The sequence below is a fragment of the Oncorhynchus masou genome, chromosome 26, assembly GCF_036934945.1.
Source record: "Oncorhynchus masou masou isolate Uvic2021 chromosome 26, UVic_Omas_1.1, whole genome shotgun sequence".
Classification (NCBI taxonomy): domain Eukaryota; kingdom Metazoa; phylum Chordata; class Actinopteri; order Salmoniformes; family Salmonidae; genus Oncorhynchus; species Oncorhynchus masou.
In genome coordinates, this window is record NC_088237.1 from 12,102,431 (window position 1) to 12,119,850 (window position 17,420).

At 44.9% G+C, this 17,420-nt stretch overlaps 1 protein-coding gene across 3 annotated transcripts in view; it reads left to right on the forward strand.

Moving 5' to 3' along the window:
- LOC135514811 (metabotropic glutamate receptor 8-like) overlaps positions 1-17,420 on the forward strand; it is a 309,019-nt gene that overhangs the window by 224,052 nt on the left and 67,547 nt on the right. For all 3 annotated transcript variants that reach the window (XM_064938436.1, XM_064938435.1, XM_064938437.1), the window contains exons 4-6: positions 11,961-12,096; positions 12,316-12,470; positions 12,660-12,797. In XM_064938436.1, the coding sequence (XP_064794508.1) occupies positions 11,961-12,096; positions 12,316-12,470; positions 12,660-12,797 (429 nt within the window). The remainder of the gene's footprint in view (positions 1-11,960; positions 12,097-12,315; positions 12,471-12,659; positions 12,798-17,420) is intronic.

Sequence of the window (17,420 nt, forward strand, 5' to 3'; positions counted from 1 at the left end):
TATTGACCCCCCCTCCCCTCTCCCTCCATCTCCCTCCACAATGGAGAAAGGGCCCATGGACATCCGAAATATCAATATTTGAATAGTCCATACAATGTTAACACCCCATCAATCTCGCTCGCGCCACATTAGCATAACACACAATGGCAGCGGGTAGCAGGTGAACGTAGCGTAGCGCTCTTAGCGACGGCCATAATGGATTCACTGGGCTGGTTCTTGACGATGCCATTCAGCAGCATGTTTGCAGTAATCACAGTGATGTTATCAGGGACAATAGGCAGTGCCTCCATCTCCATTCAAATGGCATACATCCACCTCTCGCTCTTCTCTGCTCTGCTCTGGGAGAGTGAACAGAGATTTTAATAGAGACAAATGATGTTTTTTATTACCAGGCTGGTATTTTCCAGTCAGTCACTGTGTGGTGGTGATAATGTGTTATATTGATGTTATGTTTATATTTCCCAGTCTGTGTGTGGGGAGGGGGGGGGTGGTGGTCGATAATGGTCTCTCTCGGATTGGGGTGGGTTCCTCTCAGTCGTTCTTCGCCTCCTCCTGCCTCACCGGAAAGGCTGGAGGCGAGGGCTGCGTTTTGTCTCGGGCCGGTGGGGTGAGTTGAGCGGAGGTGAGGGAAGTGTCAGATGGGAGAGGAAGCGAGGAAAAGGAGACGGGATTTACAGAGAGAGAGGGGGAGAGGAAGCGAGGAAAGGGAGACGGGATTTAAAGAGAGAGAGGGGGAGTGGAAGCGAGGAAAGGGAGACGGGATTTAAAAAGAGAGAGGGGGAGAGGAAGCGAGGAAAGGGAGACGGGATTTAAAGAGAGAGAGGGGGAGTGGAAGCGAGGAAAGGGAGACGGGATTTAAAGAGAGAGAGGGGGAGAGGAAGCGAGGAAAGGGAGACGGGATTTAAAGAGAGAGAGGGGGGAGGAAGCGAGGAAAGTGAGACGGGATTTAAAGAGAGAGAGGGGGAGAGGATGGCGCCATCTCATCCCAAGATCCCAATTCATCTGTGGATCTGAGCGTGATGGGTGTTCTGTCTGATAGGAGTGTGTGTGTGTGTGTGTGTGTGTGTGTGTGTGTGTGTGTGTGTGTGTGTGTGTGTGTGTGTGTGTGTGATAGTAAGCCTGTGTATCTGATATTAAAGCCATAGCTAATGCTGCGGGTTAGGATCATCACCTTTAGTCAGCTGCAAAGCCAACTGTAGGAAGTAGAGCAGAGCTGTACTATGTCTTACTGAGCTTTCAGATGCAGAGCGGACAGACTTGGGTTCTCCTCCCCTCTCCTTTCCTCTGTGTATGTGTGTAAGGGTGTAGCACATATACTGAGTGTACAAAACACTAGGAACACCTTTCTAATATTGAGTGGCCCTCAGAACAGTCTCAATTCGTCGGCTCCTGATCTCTTCAAGGTGTCGAAAGCGTTCCACAGGGATGCTGGCCCATGTTGACTCCAATGCTTCCCACAGTTGTGTCAAGTTGGCTGGATATCTCTTGTGTGGTAAACTGTTGAGCATTAAAATCCCAGCAGTGTTGCATTTTTTTTGATACACTCAAACCGACGTGCCTGGCACCTATTATCGCACCCTGTTCACGGGCACTTATAATGTCCGTCTGGCCCATTCGCCCTCTGAATGGCAGACATACACAATCCATGTCTCAATTGTCTGAAGGATTAAACATCCTTCTTTAACCCGTCTCCTCCCCTTCATCTACACTGATTGAAGTGGATTTACCAAGTGACATCAATAAGGGATCATAGCTTTCAGCTGGATTCACCTGGTCAGACTATGTCACAGAAAGAGCAGCTGTTGCTAAAGCTGGGTTATGCTTTGTGGGCAAGTCTGAAACGCAGATGAGCGTTTTTTGTCATGAATCTTTTTTGGAGGCAGCTCTGTAGACTGGTCACTAGCTAGCACAGCCACAAAGCCATAAAATCTGATTTCAAATCTAACCTTAGACCTTAAACCTAACCTTACACACTGCTAACACCAATGCCTAACCCTAACATTAAATTAAGACCCAAAAGCACAGTTTTGTATACATACATTCTTACAATATAGGCAATTTTGACTTTGCAGCTGGCACATCTAGCGGAAATGTCTCAGTTCTGCCTCCAAGACAAGACTCGTGACATTAAGCAGGCAGGGGTGATGGGAATTTGTGTGACCTCCTTGCCTGCCATAGCTAGAAATCCCTCCAATTCACTGGGGGATGCATCCACCTAGGTGGCAAAGATGGGGAGAAAAAGAGAGAGGGTTGAGGAGGAAAGGAAAACCGTCTAAACCCAGGCTTGTAGATGACCTTCAGCACCTCGGCACCTCAGCCATTCAGGTGTGACTGGACTCCAAAATACTGTATATCCTCCCACTCAGCACCTGACATCCCCCTTCTAGATCCTCTCTATTTCCCCCTCACTTTCTTTCCTTGGCCAGGGGATCAGAGGGAGATTGATCTGACCGATCAGAACTAGAGAGCTGTGGTCTGAGGATGGAAAGCCCGATTGGCATTAAAGCGACCTATAGATGCAGTAACATTGCTCTGTCTCGGTCTCTGGATGGTGTCTAGTATCCTGCCCTGCGTCAGGAGTTTAATCTCCTCTGTTCTCTCAGTACCTCTCCCTTCTCCTCCTCTCCGGACTTTCGCCCGTCTCTCCCTCTTCTCCTCACCCCCACACTCCCTCTCCACCTCTCTCCTCTTCTCCTCCTCTACACCTCAGTCCCTTCTCCCCCACACTCTTTCCTCTACCTCCCTCCCTCTCTCCTCTCCTCACAGCTCTCTCCCCCTTGCCTTTCTTCTCCCTCTGGCCTCCCCTCAGATCGCAGAAAGGGGCTGACACCAGCCAGACGGCTAGAGTTCAATGATGATGACAAGACTCCACAGTCCTCCCCAGACACTCAGACCTACTGTCTGAGAGAGGGAGAGATGAAGAAGGAGAGAGAGGGAGGGAGAGGGAGGGAGAGATGGAGAAGGAGAGAGAGGGAGGGAGAGAGAGAGAGGGAGAGAGAGAAGGAGGGAGAGAAGGAGAGAGACATGGAGAGAGAGAGATGGAGAGAGACATGTAGCGAGAGAGAGGAAATTTTCTGTTTGAAGCAGACAACACACAGACACAAAAACAAAGACACACACACTCCCCAGTCTCAGTGTACACATACGCACAAGCACAACACACAGGCACCCATGCGAAACGCACACACACCAATTGCACCAGCTACTTCAAAGGCCCATCCTCACCCCGGGGCTTGTAGCTAAGTGTGGCACGGAAGTAAACTTTTATCCTTTTATAAACCAATGTGAGTATTTAAAGATGTGCTAATGATGTTTGTGTGTGTGGGAGAGAGAGGATGCTCAGTTGCATTGTTTGTGTGTGTATGTGTGTTAATATTTGTGTGTTTGTGTGTGTGTGTGTGTGTGTGGATGTGTTTGCATGTATGTGTTGATCAGTGGAGGCTCCTCAGATGAGGAAGGGGAGGACCATCCTCCTCAGTGAATTTCCTAAAAATAAAAATGGCAAAACATTGAAACACACTGTTTTGCAACAAATGTCTACATTAGCCTCAACAGCACTCTGTAGGGTATCACCATGGTGTAGCTGGAGACCAGCTATCTTCTCTTGGTACATTGACTTCAATACAAAACCTAGGAGACTCTTGGTTCTCATCCACTTCCATAGACTTACACAGTAATTATGACAACTTCCAAAGGACGTCCTCCAACCTATCAGAGCTCTTGCAGCATGACATGTTGTCCACCCAATCAAAGGATCAGAGAATGAATCTATTATTGAAAGCATATGCTACAGCTAGCTAGCAATGCAGGGCATAAAATGTAGTGAGTAGATGACTCAAAGAGAGAGAAAGACAATAGTTGAACAGCTTTCAACAAATGAATATTATTTTAAACGAAGGAGAAGAAAGAGAGAGATTTTGCTTTCTTTTTTTTCAGTTTCAGTTTCAGTTCATTAGCTGGCAAATGCAGATGGCTAGTTTAGTTACTCTAACACCCGACTCAAACAGAGGGATGCTATGTTAGCTAGCTGGATATGATTATCCAACACAACACGGGAATTCTTTCACGTCAAGGTAAGCGTTTGGTTTTATTCATTTATTGCCACCGGAGCTTACTGACTGTAGACTGTAACGTTACTGAGTGTAGCGGGTTTACTAACATGTTCGTTCTATTAGCTATGTTGACTAGGACGTTACTTTAGCTAATATGGGGACAACGATGTAGGCTGTGTGTAGCGGTTATGACATGGTTCGGCTTGGAAAGGTTTTTTCACCTGGTCACATACAGCTGATGTGTTGTTCTTTGAAGTCCACAAACTAAGTGAAACATGAGAGGAGGAGAGTGCACGGAGGCTAGAATTTACACAACGTGGCTGCTCTGTTCAGGGGTGTATTCATTCCGCCGATTCTGTTGAAAAACATTTCTTAAACGAAAGCTAAAGAAACAGGGATAAAAAAATACCTGAATGTATCCAATGCAAACTCTCGTTTGCAACTGTTGGACTGACTACACCCTAGATAAACTAGATGCAGGCAAGAGTGTGCACGGCTGCATTGAATGTGTCACTGTCTGTCCTCTCCAATTTTTCTCTCAACCTGTAAACTTCCATTCATAGGCTAGGTTGCAGCAACCTCATGATGGGTATACAGAAAATGTGAGTATCATGTAGTAGCCTAAACCGATCAATGTTACATTGACCTGGGTGAATGGAATGTGAATGACAGTCAGCCAACATGCTGTAATAGAAATAAGGACAGAAATCGTCCTCCCTCATCACGAACGTCACTGATCGCCACTGGTTCTTGGGTGTGTGTTTAAATGTGAGAGAAAGAGGACATGAAGCTGCTACCATTGTAATACGGTCATAGAATCAATTCACTACCCGGATAGGGTTAAAACCAATGATGTATATAATCCCTGGATTGCTGATGCTACTGTATGTATTGGCCATTGAGAGGCTTGGAAGCCACCGGTCAGCCATATTGGCACTTCCCATTAGGAGTAGTCCTCCATAGGAATGAATGGAATTCTACAGTATTTTAATTAAATGTTTCAAGGACAAAATGACATGTATTTTCCACATTTTGGAATATTACAGCCTTATTCTAAAATTGATTAAATCGTTTTTTCCTCTCTCATCAATCACCCCATAATGATAAAGCAAAAACTGGCTATTAGAAATGTTTGCAAAGGTATAAAATATGACATTTACATAAGTTGGGCTGTCATGTGCCTTTTACTGAGGAGTGGCTTCCGTCTGGCCACTCTACCATAAAGGCCTGATTGGTGGTGGAATGCTGCAGAGATGGTTGTCCCTCTGTCCATCTCTGTCCGTCAATGGTTGTCCCTCTGTCCACCTCTGTCCGTCAATTCCCTGACCAAGGCCCTTCTCCCCCGATTGCTTAGTTTAGCCTTGCGGCCAGCTTTAGGAAGCGTTTTGGTGGTTCCAAACTTCTTCCATTTAAGAATGGTGGACGCCACTGTGTTCTTCTGGACCTTCAATGCTGCAGAAATGTTTTTATTTTTTATTATTATTTATTTTCTTCCCCAATTTCGTGATATCCAATTGGTAGTGGTTACAGTCTTGTCTCCCGTACTGATTCCCTTACTCCCATACGGATTCCGGAGAGGTGAAGATCGAGAGCCATGCGTCCTCCGAAACACAACCCAACCAAGCCGCACTGCTTCTTGACACAATGCCCATCCAACCCAGAAGCCAGCTGCACCAATGTGTCGGAGGAAACACCGTGCACCCAGCGACCTGGTCAGCGTGCACTGCGCCTGGCCCGCCACAGGATTCACTAGTGCGCGATGAGACAAGGATACGCCTGCCAAACCCTCCCTGACCCGGACGACGCTGGGCCAATTGTGCACCGCCCCATGGGCCTCCCGGTTGCGAACCCATCATCTCTGGTGGCACAACTAGCACTGCGAATGCAGTGCCTTAGACCACTGCGCAACCCGGGAGGCCACTGCAGACATTTTGTGGTACCCTTCCCCAGATCTGTGCCTGGACACAATCCTGTCTCGGAGCTATATGGACATTTCCTTCGACCTCATGGCTTGGTTTTTGCTCTGATATGCACTGTCAACTGTGTGTGCCTTTCAAATCATGTCCAATCAATTGAGTTTACCACAGGTGGGCTCCAAACAAGTTGTAGAAACATCTCAAGGATGATCAATGGAAACAGGATGCACCTGAGTCTCGTATTTTTTATGTTTAAACCTGTTTCCGCTTTGTCATTATGGTGTATTGTTTGTAGATTTATGAGGACAATATATATATATATTCATCAATTTTAGAATAAGGCTGTAATGTAACAACATTTGGAAAAAGTCAAGGGGTCTGAATACTTTCCAAATGCACTGTAAGTATGTTTTGGTTGTAGTGGGAACAGTAACATTATTAATAAATATATATATATATATATATATTTTTAAATAAATGTTTTATATATTTTTTCATTAATTTTTTTATGTTTATCTCACATAATATAATTGAAAGGTATGCATTAAGGTGTCTGTAATAGAATACAAGCATGTACGTAGGTAATAATAAATGGATTTCTATAGATTACAAAATATTTTTTACACAGGGGAAAGTGCCAAGATGGAGAAACGGTGGCTTCAACACAGCGACACCTATCAGTCATCTAGTGTGTATATAAATCATTGGTTAAAACATCAAGTTTAAGCTCTCATTCCAAATCATTAAGGTAAGGGGTAAAAAATAAAATAGAAAACATTCACACCTGGTATTGAACAAACAACGTTCTGATCCAGAGCCATGGGATTACATCTCTCCTGCCACCCCATCAAAACACACTAGCAAAACCCAAGCTGATTTGATGGCAATAGCCCTGACTGTTGCCCCTAGTGTTCTGTTTTGAAGGCACTTCCCCCGACATCCTCAGGACATAGATAGACGTCCAATTTTGTCTTCAATCTTGAACAATGTCCCTGGAGAAAAAAAAACCTCAGCAGTGCTATGAATCTTGAGGCCCGGATAGTGTTGCAAAATTCCGGTAACTTTCCACAAATTTCCTGGTTCTCCAGAAGTTCTGGTTAGAAGATTCCTGGACTCAGGAGAGAATAAAGAGGAAATCCAACTAGGATCTCTGGAAATGTGGGGACAGTGACCGGATGTATGTATCAACCTTAGGCCTGGATATACGAATGGCCTAGTTATAGGGAGATGTTTGGGGAGGGGGGGGGTTGTACATGGTTGTCTGTCTGTACATTACATGGGTTGATTCCTCATCAAGTACCTGATGCCGTCTGTCTGCTGCAGACGCTACATGTTAATTGAAAGCCTGATGCGTGTGTGTGTAGGATCTTTGTTGGATGTGTGTGTGACGTTGGATGCTCTTAGATGCTGTTAGATGTCTGGCAAAAGAACATGTTTTATTATCCTTGCCTATATGTCAGCTGAAGATGAGTGGGCTGCATAGACAGCTTTCCTAATTGAGTGTGTGTGGGTGGACTTATGCAGGCGCGTGCTTCTCTGCACGTATTCTTTGTAAATATGTGACTGCAGCATGTGTGTTGTGTGTGTCGGTAGATGTGTTGGGAAGCTTAGCCATACTGAGGAGGTCAGAGAGAGCTTGCAGTGGCACAGATTCATCATGCTGTGTGTGTGTGTGTGTGTGTTTGTGTGTGTCAGTGTGATTGTGGAGGTGTCCCACATTCAGGCTGAGAGAGAAATGAGAAGTGCTTGGGTTTTGTAGACCGATGTCTCGTAATGAAAGATTTATCAGCAGCACAGCTCCTGCCTCTCTCCTCCACACACGCACTCGCACCACACAGACACTGCTACCGCTATGAAATGCCTGGTCACCCCGACAGCTAGCGCTTTGAAGCTAACTTTATTAGACATTCTACTTAGCAGGAGGGAACCCCCCCCCCGTCAGGTGATAGGAGAGGAACTGTTTGAAGTCAAGCCTCCCAGGTCGGAGCACTCCTAGTGATGTTACAGCAGGAAGAACAAACACACACACACACACACACACACACACACACACACACACACACACACACACTAGTACTCTATTGTGCACACACATAGGGGTGAATCCTTCAGAAGGATTTAAAATAATTATATTCTCTCTGTCTGAACAAAATGTTTTATACTTTAACATGATTACATTGATAGGTGAGATAACAGAGAATAGAACAGTATCCCACTGTGAAATGTACTTTTATAAAACTGTCCAGTAAGTCAAACAAGGCTGAGTTGTGATTCGCCGGTTGATTTATACTTTTTTTAGGAGATGAACAGTTTCTCTCTGAAACCAGAAGATTATGCCTGTGTACCACACAAATCAGAAATAGAGTGAGAGGCACACACACGCCCGCACACACACACACACACACACACACACGCACATGGGTCAACTACTGCTGCAAGAGGGGTTTTAATGGGGAAAGACTGAGGAATGATGGAAGAGAGAGAGCAGGGAGAGATGAAAGACAAGAAGGAATGGAGAGAACAGCTATCTCGTCAGCATTCATAATTCAATATGTTAGTGGGGTAATGGAATGGGAAAAACACTCATTGGGAGAGAGTTCATTATCCTGGGAAGAGATAATGTGGTCCAACGTTGGGAAACAGGCTTGATGTAATTATCATGGAATAGAAGCACGTTAAACACCCTGATAAGGTCTACAGTTGAAGTTGGAAGTTTACATACACTTAGGTTGGAGTCATTAAAACTAGTTTTTTAACCACTCCACAAATTTCTTGTTAACAAACTATAGTTTTGGCAAGTCGGTTAGGACGTCTACTTTGTGCATGAAACAAGTAATTTTTCCAACAATTGTTTACAGACAGATTATTTCACTTATAATTCACTGTATCACAATTCCAGTGGGTCAGAAGTTTACATACACTAAGTTGACTGTGCCTTTAAAAAGCTTGGTTAAATTCCAGAAAATTATGTCATGGCTTTAGAAGCTTCTGATAGGCTAACTGATATCATTTGAGTCAATTGGAGGTGTACCTGAGGATGTATTTCAAGGCCTACCTTCAAACTCAGTGCCTCTTTGTTTGACATCATGGGAAAATCAGAAGAAATCAGCCAAGAAAAACAATTGTAGACCTCCACAAGTCTGGTTCATCCTTGGGAGCAATTTACAAATGCCTGAAGGTAACACGTTCATCTGTAGAAACAACAGTACACAAGTATAATCACCATGGGACCACGTAGCCGTCATACCGCTCAGGAAGGAGACGCGTTCTGTCTCCTAGAGATGAATGTACTTTGGTGTGAGAAGTGCAAATCAATCACAGAACAACAGCAAAGGACCTTGTGAAGATGCTGGAGGAAACAGGTACAAAATTATCTAGATCCACAGTAAAACGAGTCCTATATCAGCATAATCTGAAAGGCCGCTGAGAAAGGATGAAGCCACTGCTCCAATACCGCCATAAAAAAGCCAGACTATAATTTGCAACTGCACATGGGGACAAAGATCGTACTATTTGGAGAAATGTCCTCTGGTCTGATGAAACAAAAATAGAACAGTTTGGCTATAATGACCATTGTTATGTTTGGAGGAAAAAGGAGGAGGCTTGCAAGCCGAAGGACACCATCCCAACCGTGATGCACGGGGGTGGCAGCATCATGTTGTGGGGGTGCTTTGCTGTAGGAGGGACTAGTCCACTCCACAAAATAGATGGCATCATGAGGATGGAAAATGATGTGGATATATTGAAGCAACATCTCAAGACGTCAGTCAGGAAGTTAAAGCTTGGTCACAAATGAGTCTTCCAAATGGACAATTGCCCAAAGCATAATTCCAAAGTTGTGGCAAAATGACTTAAGGACAACAAAGTCAAGGTATTGGAGTGGCCATCACAAAGCCCTGACCTCAATCCCATAGAAAATTTGTGGGCAGAACTGAAAAAGCGTGTGCGAGCAAGGAGGCCTACAAACCTCACCCAGTTTCAGCAGCTCTGTCTGGAGGAATGGGCCAAAATTCACCCAACTTATTGTGGGAAGCTACCCAAAACATTTGACCCAAGTTAAACAATTTAAAGGCAATGCTACCGAATACTAATTCAGTGTATGTACATTTCTGACCCGCTGGGAATGTGATGAAAGAAATAAAAGCTGAAATAAATCATTTTCTCTACTATTATTCTGACATTTCACATTCTTAAAAAAAAAAAGTGGTGATCCTAACTGACCTAAGAGAGGGAATTTTTACTCTGATTAAATGTCAGGAATTGTGAGTTTCAAATGTATTTGGCTAAGGTGTATGTAAACTTCCGACTTCAACTGTATATATCATCATCCTAATCACGGTGGGTGGGGGGGGGGGGCAGATGGTCGGCCTTTGACTCTTCACGTTTCTTAAAGCACTGATAATCATATGATTAAAAATGCAATCCGGGGAAGGAGGCAACAGTTGGAATAGCAAGCCTACAGAGTATGTTTCAATTAGTTAACTCCCACTACATCGTCCACTGGGGTGATATGGTGCTCGATATGTGTGTTTACTGCCTCAACTTCTACCCAGAGTCTACTCAGTCTCTGTATGTAAACACACTCACGCTGTGAAACATATTCCTGAATTGCTTTACTCAGTAGCATATTAGTGGTTTTCACTTGGAGCTGTGTGTCTGTCGGCAGGTGTACTGACCGCTAGGCTGCTGTAGTGGAGCTGGTGTCACCAACAGGGTGCACTGCAATACTCTCAGTCATCCACAGCTCTGTCTGTCTGTCTGCCTGCCTGCCTGCCTGCCTGCCTGCCTGCCTGCCTGCCTCTCTTTCTGTTTCTCTCAGAGATGTTGTACTATGCTGGGTTCTCTGGAAGCGATGGTGTTTGTGTATTCATAGAAAACATACTCACACTGGTCCCTGCATGTTGACGATGACAAGTATCGTCCATTAAAAAAATAATTGTTTGAAAGTTAACTCTGGGTGCATAATAATTTGTTTTTCTTTGATAATCAGTTTTTCACCACATGAAAGAGCAATTTTTCAGTTCTTGGAAATCGGGACCAGGCTTTGAGTGCATAAATGAGAGAAACCACTATGAAATGAATGGTAATTGAATTGGGATAGCGGCTGAGTTTATTCCGAGGGTAATAACTATGGTTAGTTCACATGAGAGATGAGTTGAAAGAAGGGCTTGAAGGAAGAGACAAACAGCCAAATGACTCACAGGACAAAAAATAATGTTCTCTTTCAAAATACATTTGAATTTGTTGGAATTCGTCTGTCAAAATTGTTGGTTGAAGGGTCAAATAGATTTACCTGGAAGATATAACTTTAATAGCGCCGTGATGATGCAGATGCTTTGTCTGTATTTGGGAACCCTTCTCCTCTATAAGACAGTTATTAATGACCTATCAATCCCCAGGTTAACACATTGAGTAGCCCTATTATGAGATCAAATGCAGTGAGGCCCAACAGACCAACCATTATTCTAGAGAGGGTATTTTTCTATGGTGTGTGTGTGTGTGTGTGTGTGTGTGTTTGAGTGGGGAGAACGCTGCTCTGATTAAGTACAGTAATACAGAGCCGCAGACACTACAGATGTTAATTTAATGGCCTGGAACTTAATGAGATTGGCTGAGGAGACTCCGACACACTCACACACACTGCCCCGTATCACGTTTCAAGGCTAATTATACGACCCTACACTGTGAGTTATTAACAGCCACATTAAATATGAAACATGGCTGTGTGTGTGTGTGTGTGTGTGTGTGTGTCCCCGCTCTAATATGTCCTGTCACGTTGTTTGTGTAGATCCTGGCTCTGTGTGCTGGCAGGAAGGCAACAGGCTGCCACTCCAGGATCCGTCGTTCTCTGTCACAGCAGTGGGAGTCACAATGCTGTTTACGATGTTCTCATATTGATGAGGATGATTCAGACACTAAAGTATTCTCCTTCTTTTTCTCTTTCTTTCTCTCTCTCTCTCTCTCTCTCTCTCCCTCCCCTTTCTCCCTCTAGGTGGGGTGTGTATAGCCCAGTCTCTGAAGATCCCGCGTGAACCCAAGCCAGGGGAGTTTGATAAGATCATCATACGTCTGCTGGAGACTTCCAACGCCAGGGCTGTCATTATGTTCGCCAACGAGGACGACATACGGTATGTTGTACAGCCCCCCCCCCCAAAAAAAAACACACAACTACACCTCTATAACCTATCCTACTACACACACACCCCTGTACCCTTATACCCAGGTATACCAAGTGTCGGTTGTGACTCCAGTATTGATTCCTTCTCTCTCTCTTCCTTTATCTCCCCTTCCTCTTTTTCTTCCCCCTCTCCCTACCCCCATTCTCCCTCCTTCTATCGCTCTCTCAGGCGTATCCTGGACGCGGCCAAGCACAACAACCAGACTGGTCACTTCCTGTGGGTGGGGTCAGACAGCTGGGGCTCCAAGATCTCTCCTGTGATTGGCCAGGAGCGGGTGGCTGAGGGAGCCGTTACCATCCTGCCCAAACGAGCCTCCGTTGACGGTACAGACAGAAGCCATTTTAGATGATAGTGTTTTAAGGGGAAAGATTTAAAGACACAGTATACCCTCAACAAGGTTGATATCACATCATACCAGATGTTTACATGTCTGTTTTTACATCTTATGTCACTCACTGGCCCCTCCTCTACCACCTCCCCCTCCTCTCCTCTCCTCCCCCTCTTCCCCACAGCGTTTGACCGTTACTTCCGGAGCCGCTCTCTGTCCAACAACAGGAGGAACGTGTGGTTCGCTGAGTTCTGGGAGGAGAACTTCGGGTGCAAGCTGGGGATGCATGGCAAGCGTCCCGGAAGCCCCAAGAAATGCACAGGCAAGATACAATGGCGCTGGAGCACAGGAGGATGGGTATTGGCACAGTGGTGAAGGGTGGGTAGTGTAGGCCAGGAATAGTAGTAAAGCAGAGGAGTATGGGTAATGTAGGCTGGCAGAATAATTAATGCCCTATAATCATCCCTAGACAGGCTACTTAATATTAAGTTCACAAGTCATTGAGCATGGATAGCTTTACTCTCTAAGGAGAATGGTTTGTTCTCTGTGCTCAGAGCTCTGTGCAAATGACATGAAATTATATGCAGAGTACAGTAGAGCCCCCTGGCTGGTCCTGCATGGATGAGTCTGGAGAGAAGTGTGTGTGACAGTGTGTGTACACAGTCTGTGCAGTTTGGGCTTGTAGAACAGTGTTTGTTGGTGTGTATAACTGCGTGTCAAATAGTGTGTGACAGTGTGTGTTCACACAGTCTGTGCAGTGTGGGCTTGTAGAATGGTGTGTGTGTATCAGTGACAATGTGTGTGTGTGTGTCGACACAGCTGATATTTTGGTTGCAGTTACCATTTGGAGGTTATTCAGTGTCTGACTCCATCACAGCTCGCGAGCCCTGAAGGTCCACTTATACATGTGTTGAAGAACACTGGTGGTCGGTACTGTTTTAGATGAGGGAGGACAATTATTTTTGTTCATGAGCATGGCCTTATTTCTACTAAAGCATATTGGATGACTGTCATTCATATTCCATTCACCCAGCTCAATGTACATCAATTGGTTTAGGCTACTGCATGATACATCATGGGGTTGCTACAACCTAGTCTATGAATGAAAGTTTACAACATTTTTGTTTATTTTTATTTATTTTTTTATTTACATTTACATTTAAGTCATTTGGCAGACGCTCTTATCCAGTCAGTTAAGAACAAATTCTTATTTTCAATGACGGCCTAGGAACAGTGGGTTAACTGCCTATTCAGGGGTGACAGATTTGTACCTTGACAGCTCGGGGATTTGAACTTGCAACCTTCCGGTTACTAGTCCAACGCTCTAACCACTAGGCTACCCTGCCGCCCCAGACCTAGGTGCACAGATTTGCTCCTGAAGTGCTGACCTGTTGCACCCTCTACAATCATTGTGATTATTATTATTTGACCCTACTGGTCATCTATGAATGTTTGAATATCTTGGCCATGTACTGTTGTAATCTCCACCCGGAACAGCCAGAAGAGCACTGGCCACCCCTTATAGCCTGGTTCCTCTCTAGGATTCTTCCTAGGTTCCTGACTTTCTAGGGAGTTTTTCATAGCCACCGTGCTTCTACATCTGCATTGCTTGCTGTTTGGGATTTTAGGCTGGGTTTCTGTATTGCACATTGTGACATCGACTGATGTAAAAGGGCTTTATAAATACATTTGATTGATTGACACAGATTGAGAGAAAAATTTGAGGTGACAGACAGTGACACACTCAATACCTCCTGCATTAAGCTGATCTAGGGTGTATTCATTACTCTAACAAGTTGCAAATGAGAGTTTCATTGAACAAAATCAGTTATGTTTATCCCCGTTTTGTTCCGTTTGCTTCTGTTTAAGATATGTTTTTCAACAGAATTGGTGGAATGAATACACCCCTGATCATGCATAAACACAGTTCATTTTCATAGCAGCCACGTTGCATTCCATCTTGCATCTATGCGCTCTCTTCCTCTCACCTTTTTCCTTCGCTTGTGGACTTCAATGCACAACACATCAGCTGTATGTGACCAGGCGAAAAAATCTTTCCAAGCGAACACGTTATCCACAGCCTACATCGTTGACACCATATTAGCTAAAGTGATATCATAGCATAGCTAGCATAGCTAATAGAACCAACACATTGGTAAACACGTTACAATCATGCAGTAAAGTTAGTGTACAGTCAGTAAGCAGTTACACCGGCGGGCTCCGGTGGCAATAAATTAGTAAAACCAAAAGCTTATCATGACCCGAGAAGTAAGATAGAGTTAGCAGCTTTGCTTCAAGTCCTTAGGGAACAGCAGTATTTTATTTTATGTATTATTGCTTACATTGTTAGCCCAGAAAACCCTAAGTGTTATTACATACAGCCGGGAAGAACTATTGGATATCAGAGAGACATCAAATTACCAGCCCAACCAGCACGACGACCACGAATATGACTTTCCAAAAGCGGATCTTTTCGTCTGCACCTCCTAGGGCATTTGAACTGATTTGTAGTTATTCCTTCTGTAAGGCAATCAAACAAGCAAAGCGTCATTATAGAGACTAAGTGGAGTTGCAATTCAATGGCTCAAACACGAGATGTATGTGGCAGGGTCTACAGACAATCACGGATTACAAAAAGAAAACCAGCCCCGTTGCGGACATCAACATCTTGCTTCCAGACAAATTAAACAACTTCTTTGCACACTTTGAGGACAATACAGTGCCACCGACACGGCCCGCTACCACGGACTGTGTGCTCCCCTTCTCCGTGACCGACGTGAGTAAAACATTTAAATGTGTTAACACTCTCAAGGCTGCGGGCCCAGACGGCATCCCTAGCCGCGTCCTCAGAGCATGCGCAGACCTGCTGGCTGGTGTGTTTACGGACATATTCATCCAATCCATATCCCAGTCTGCTGTCACCACATGCTTCAAGATGGCCACCATTGTACCTGTTCCCAAGAAAGCACTGACTTCTGTCACCATGAAGTTCTTTGAGAGACTAGTCAAGGATCATGTCACCTCCACCCTACCTGTCACCCTAGACCCACTGCAATTTGCTTACCGCCCCAATAGGTCCTCAGACGATACAATCGCCATCACACTGCACACTGCCCTATCCCATCTGGACGAGAGGAATACCTATGTAGAATGCTGTTCATTGACTACAGCTCAACATTCATCATCATAGTACTCTCCAAACTAAGCTTGAGACCCTAGGTCTCGACCCTACCCTGTGCAACTGGGTCCTGGACTTCCTTATGGACCGCCCCCAGGTGGTGAAGGTAGGAAACAACATCTCCACTCGACTGATCCTCAACACTGGGGGTGGGTTCTCAGCCCTCTCCTGTACTCCCTGTTCACCCACGCCTGTGTGCCCATGCACGCCTCCAACTCAATCATCAAGTTTGCAAATGACACTACATTGGTAGGCTTGATTACCAACAACAACGAGACGGCCTAAAGGGAGGAGGTGAGGGCCCTCGGAGTGTGGTGTCAGAAAATAACCTCTCACTCAATGTCAGCAAAACAAAAAAGATGATCGTGGACTTCAGGAAACAGCAGAGGGAGCACCCTCCGAACCACATCGATGGGACAGCAGTGGAGAGGGTGGAAAGTTTTAAGTTCCTCTGTGTCCATATCACCGACAGACAGTGTGTTGAAAAGGCACAACAGCGCCTCTTCAACCTCAGGAGGCTGAAAAAATGTGGCTTGTCACCGAAAACCCTCGCAAACTTTTGCCCACAACCGCAGGGCTCTCCATAGGGTTGTGCGGTCTGTATAACGTATCACCGGGGACAAACTACCTGCCCTTCGATGTCACAGGAAGGCAAAAAAGATCATCAAGGACAGTAACCATCCGAGCCACTACCTGTTCACCCCGCTTCCATCCAGAAGGGGAGGTCAGTACAGATGCATCAAAGCTGGGTCAGAGAGATTAAAAAACAGCTTCTATCTCAAGGCCATCAGATTGTTAAACAGCCATCACTAGCACAGAGAGGCGGCTGCCTACTGACAGACTTGATATCATTGGCCACTTTAATAAATGGAACACTAGTCACTTTAATAATGCCACTTTAAGAATGTTTACATATCACGCATTACTTATCTCATATGTACTATAAATGTTTACTGTATCCTTTAGTATCTATTCTTTACTATATATTCCATCTTAGCCGCTCTGTCACTGCTCATCCATATATTTTATACTTATATATTCTCATCTCTTTCCTTTACTAGATTGTGTGTATTAGGTTTTGTTGTGACCAATAACATTTGATTTTATTTGATGACATGGAAGAGTTCCAGTGTTGTGTTGGATAATCATAGCCAACTAGCTAACATAGCATCCCTCTCTTTGAGCCGGGTGTTTGAGTCGGCGGAACTAGCTAGCTGCATTTGCTAGCTAAGTAAGTGAAAGTGAAAGTGTAAAAAAACTGCGAAATCTCTCTCTCTCTCTCTCTCTCTTGCTCTCTGTCTTTTGCTTGTCCTCCATTTTTGAAGAAATACATTTGTTCAAAACTGTTTAACTATTGTCTTCCTCTCTCTTTGTGTCAACTACTTACCACATTATACACTGCAGTGCCAGCTAGCTGTAGCTTATGCTTTCAATACTAAATGTCAGTTCATGCCCCAAGAGCTCTGATAGGTTGGAGGACATTCTCCGGAAGTGTGATCCAATTGGTAGTTACAGTCTTGTCCCGTCGCTGCAACTCCCGTACGGAGTGAGAGGCGAAGGTTGAGAGCCATGCGTCCTCCGAAACACGACCCCGCCAAGCCGCACTGCTTTTTGACATGCTGCTCGCTTAACCGGAAGCCAGCCACACCAATGTGTTGGAGGAAACACTGTACAGCTGGAGACCAAAGCCAGTCTGCATGTGCCCGGCCACCACAAGGAGTCACTAGAGCGCGATGGGACAAGGACATCCCAGTCAGCCAAACCCTC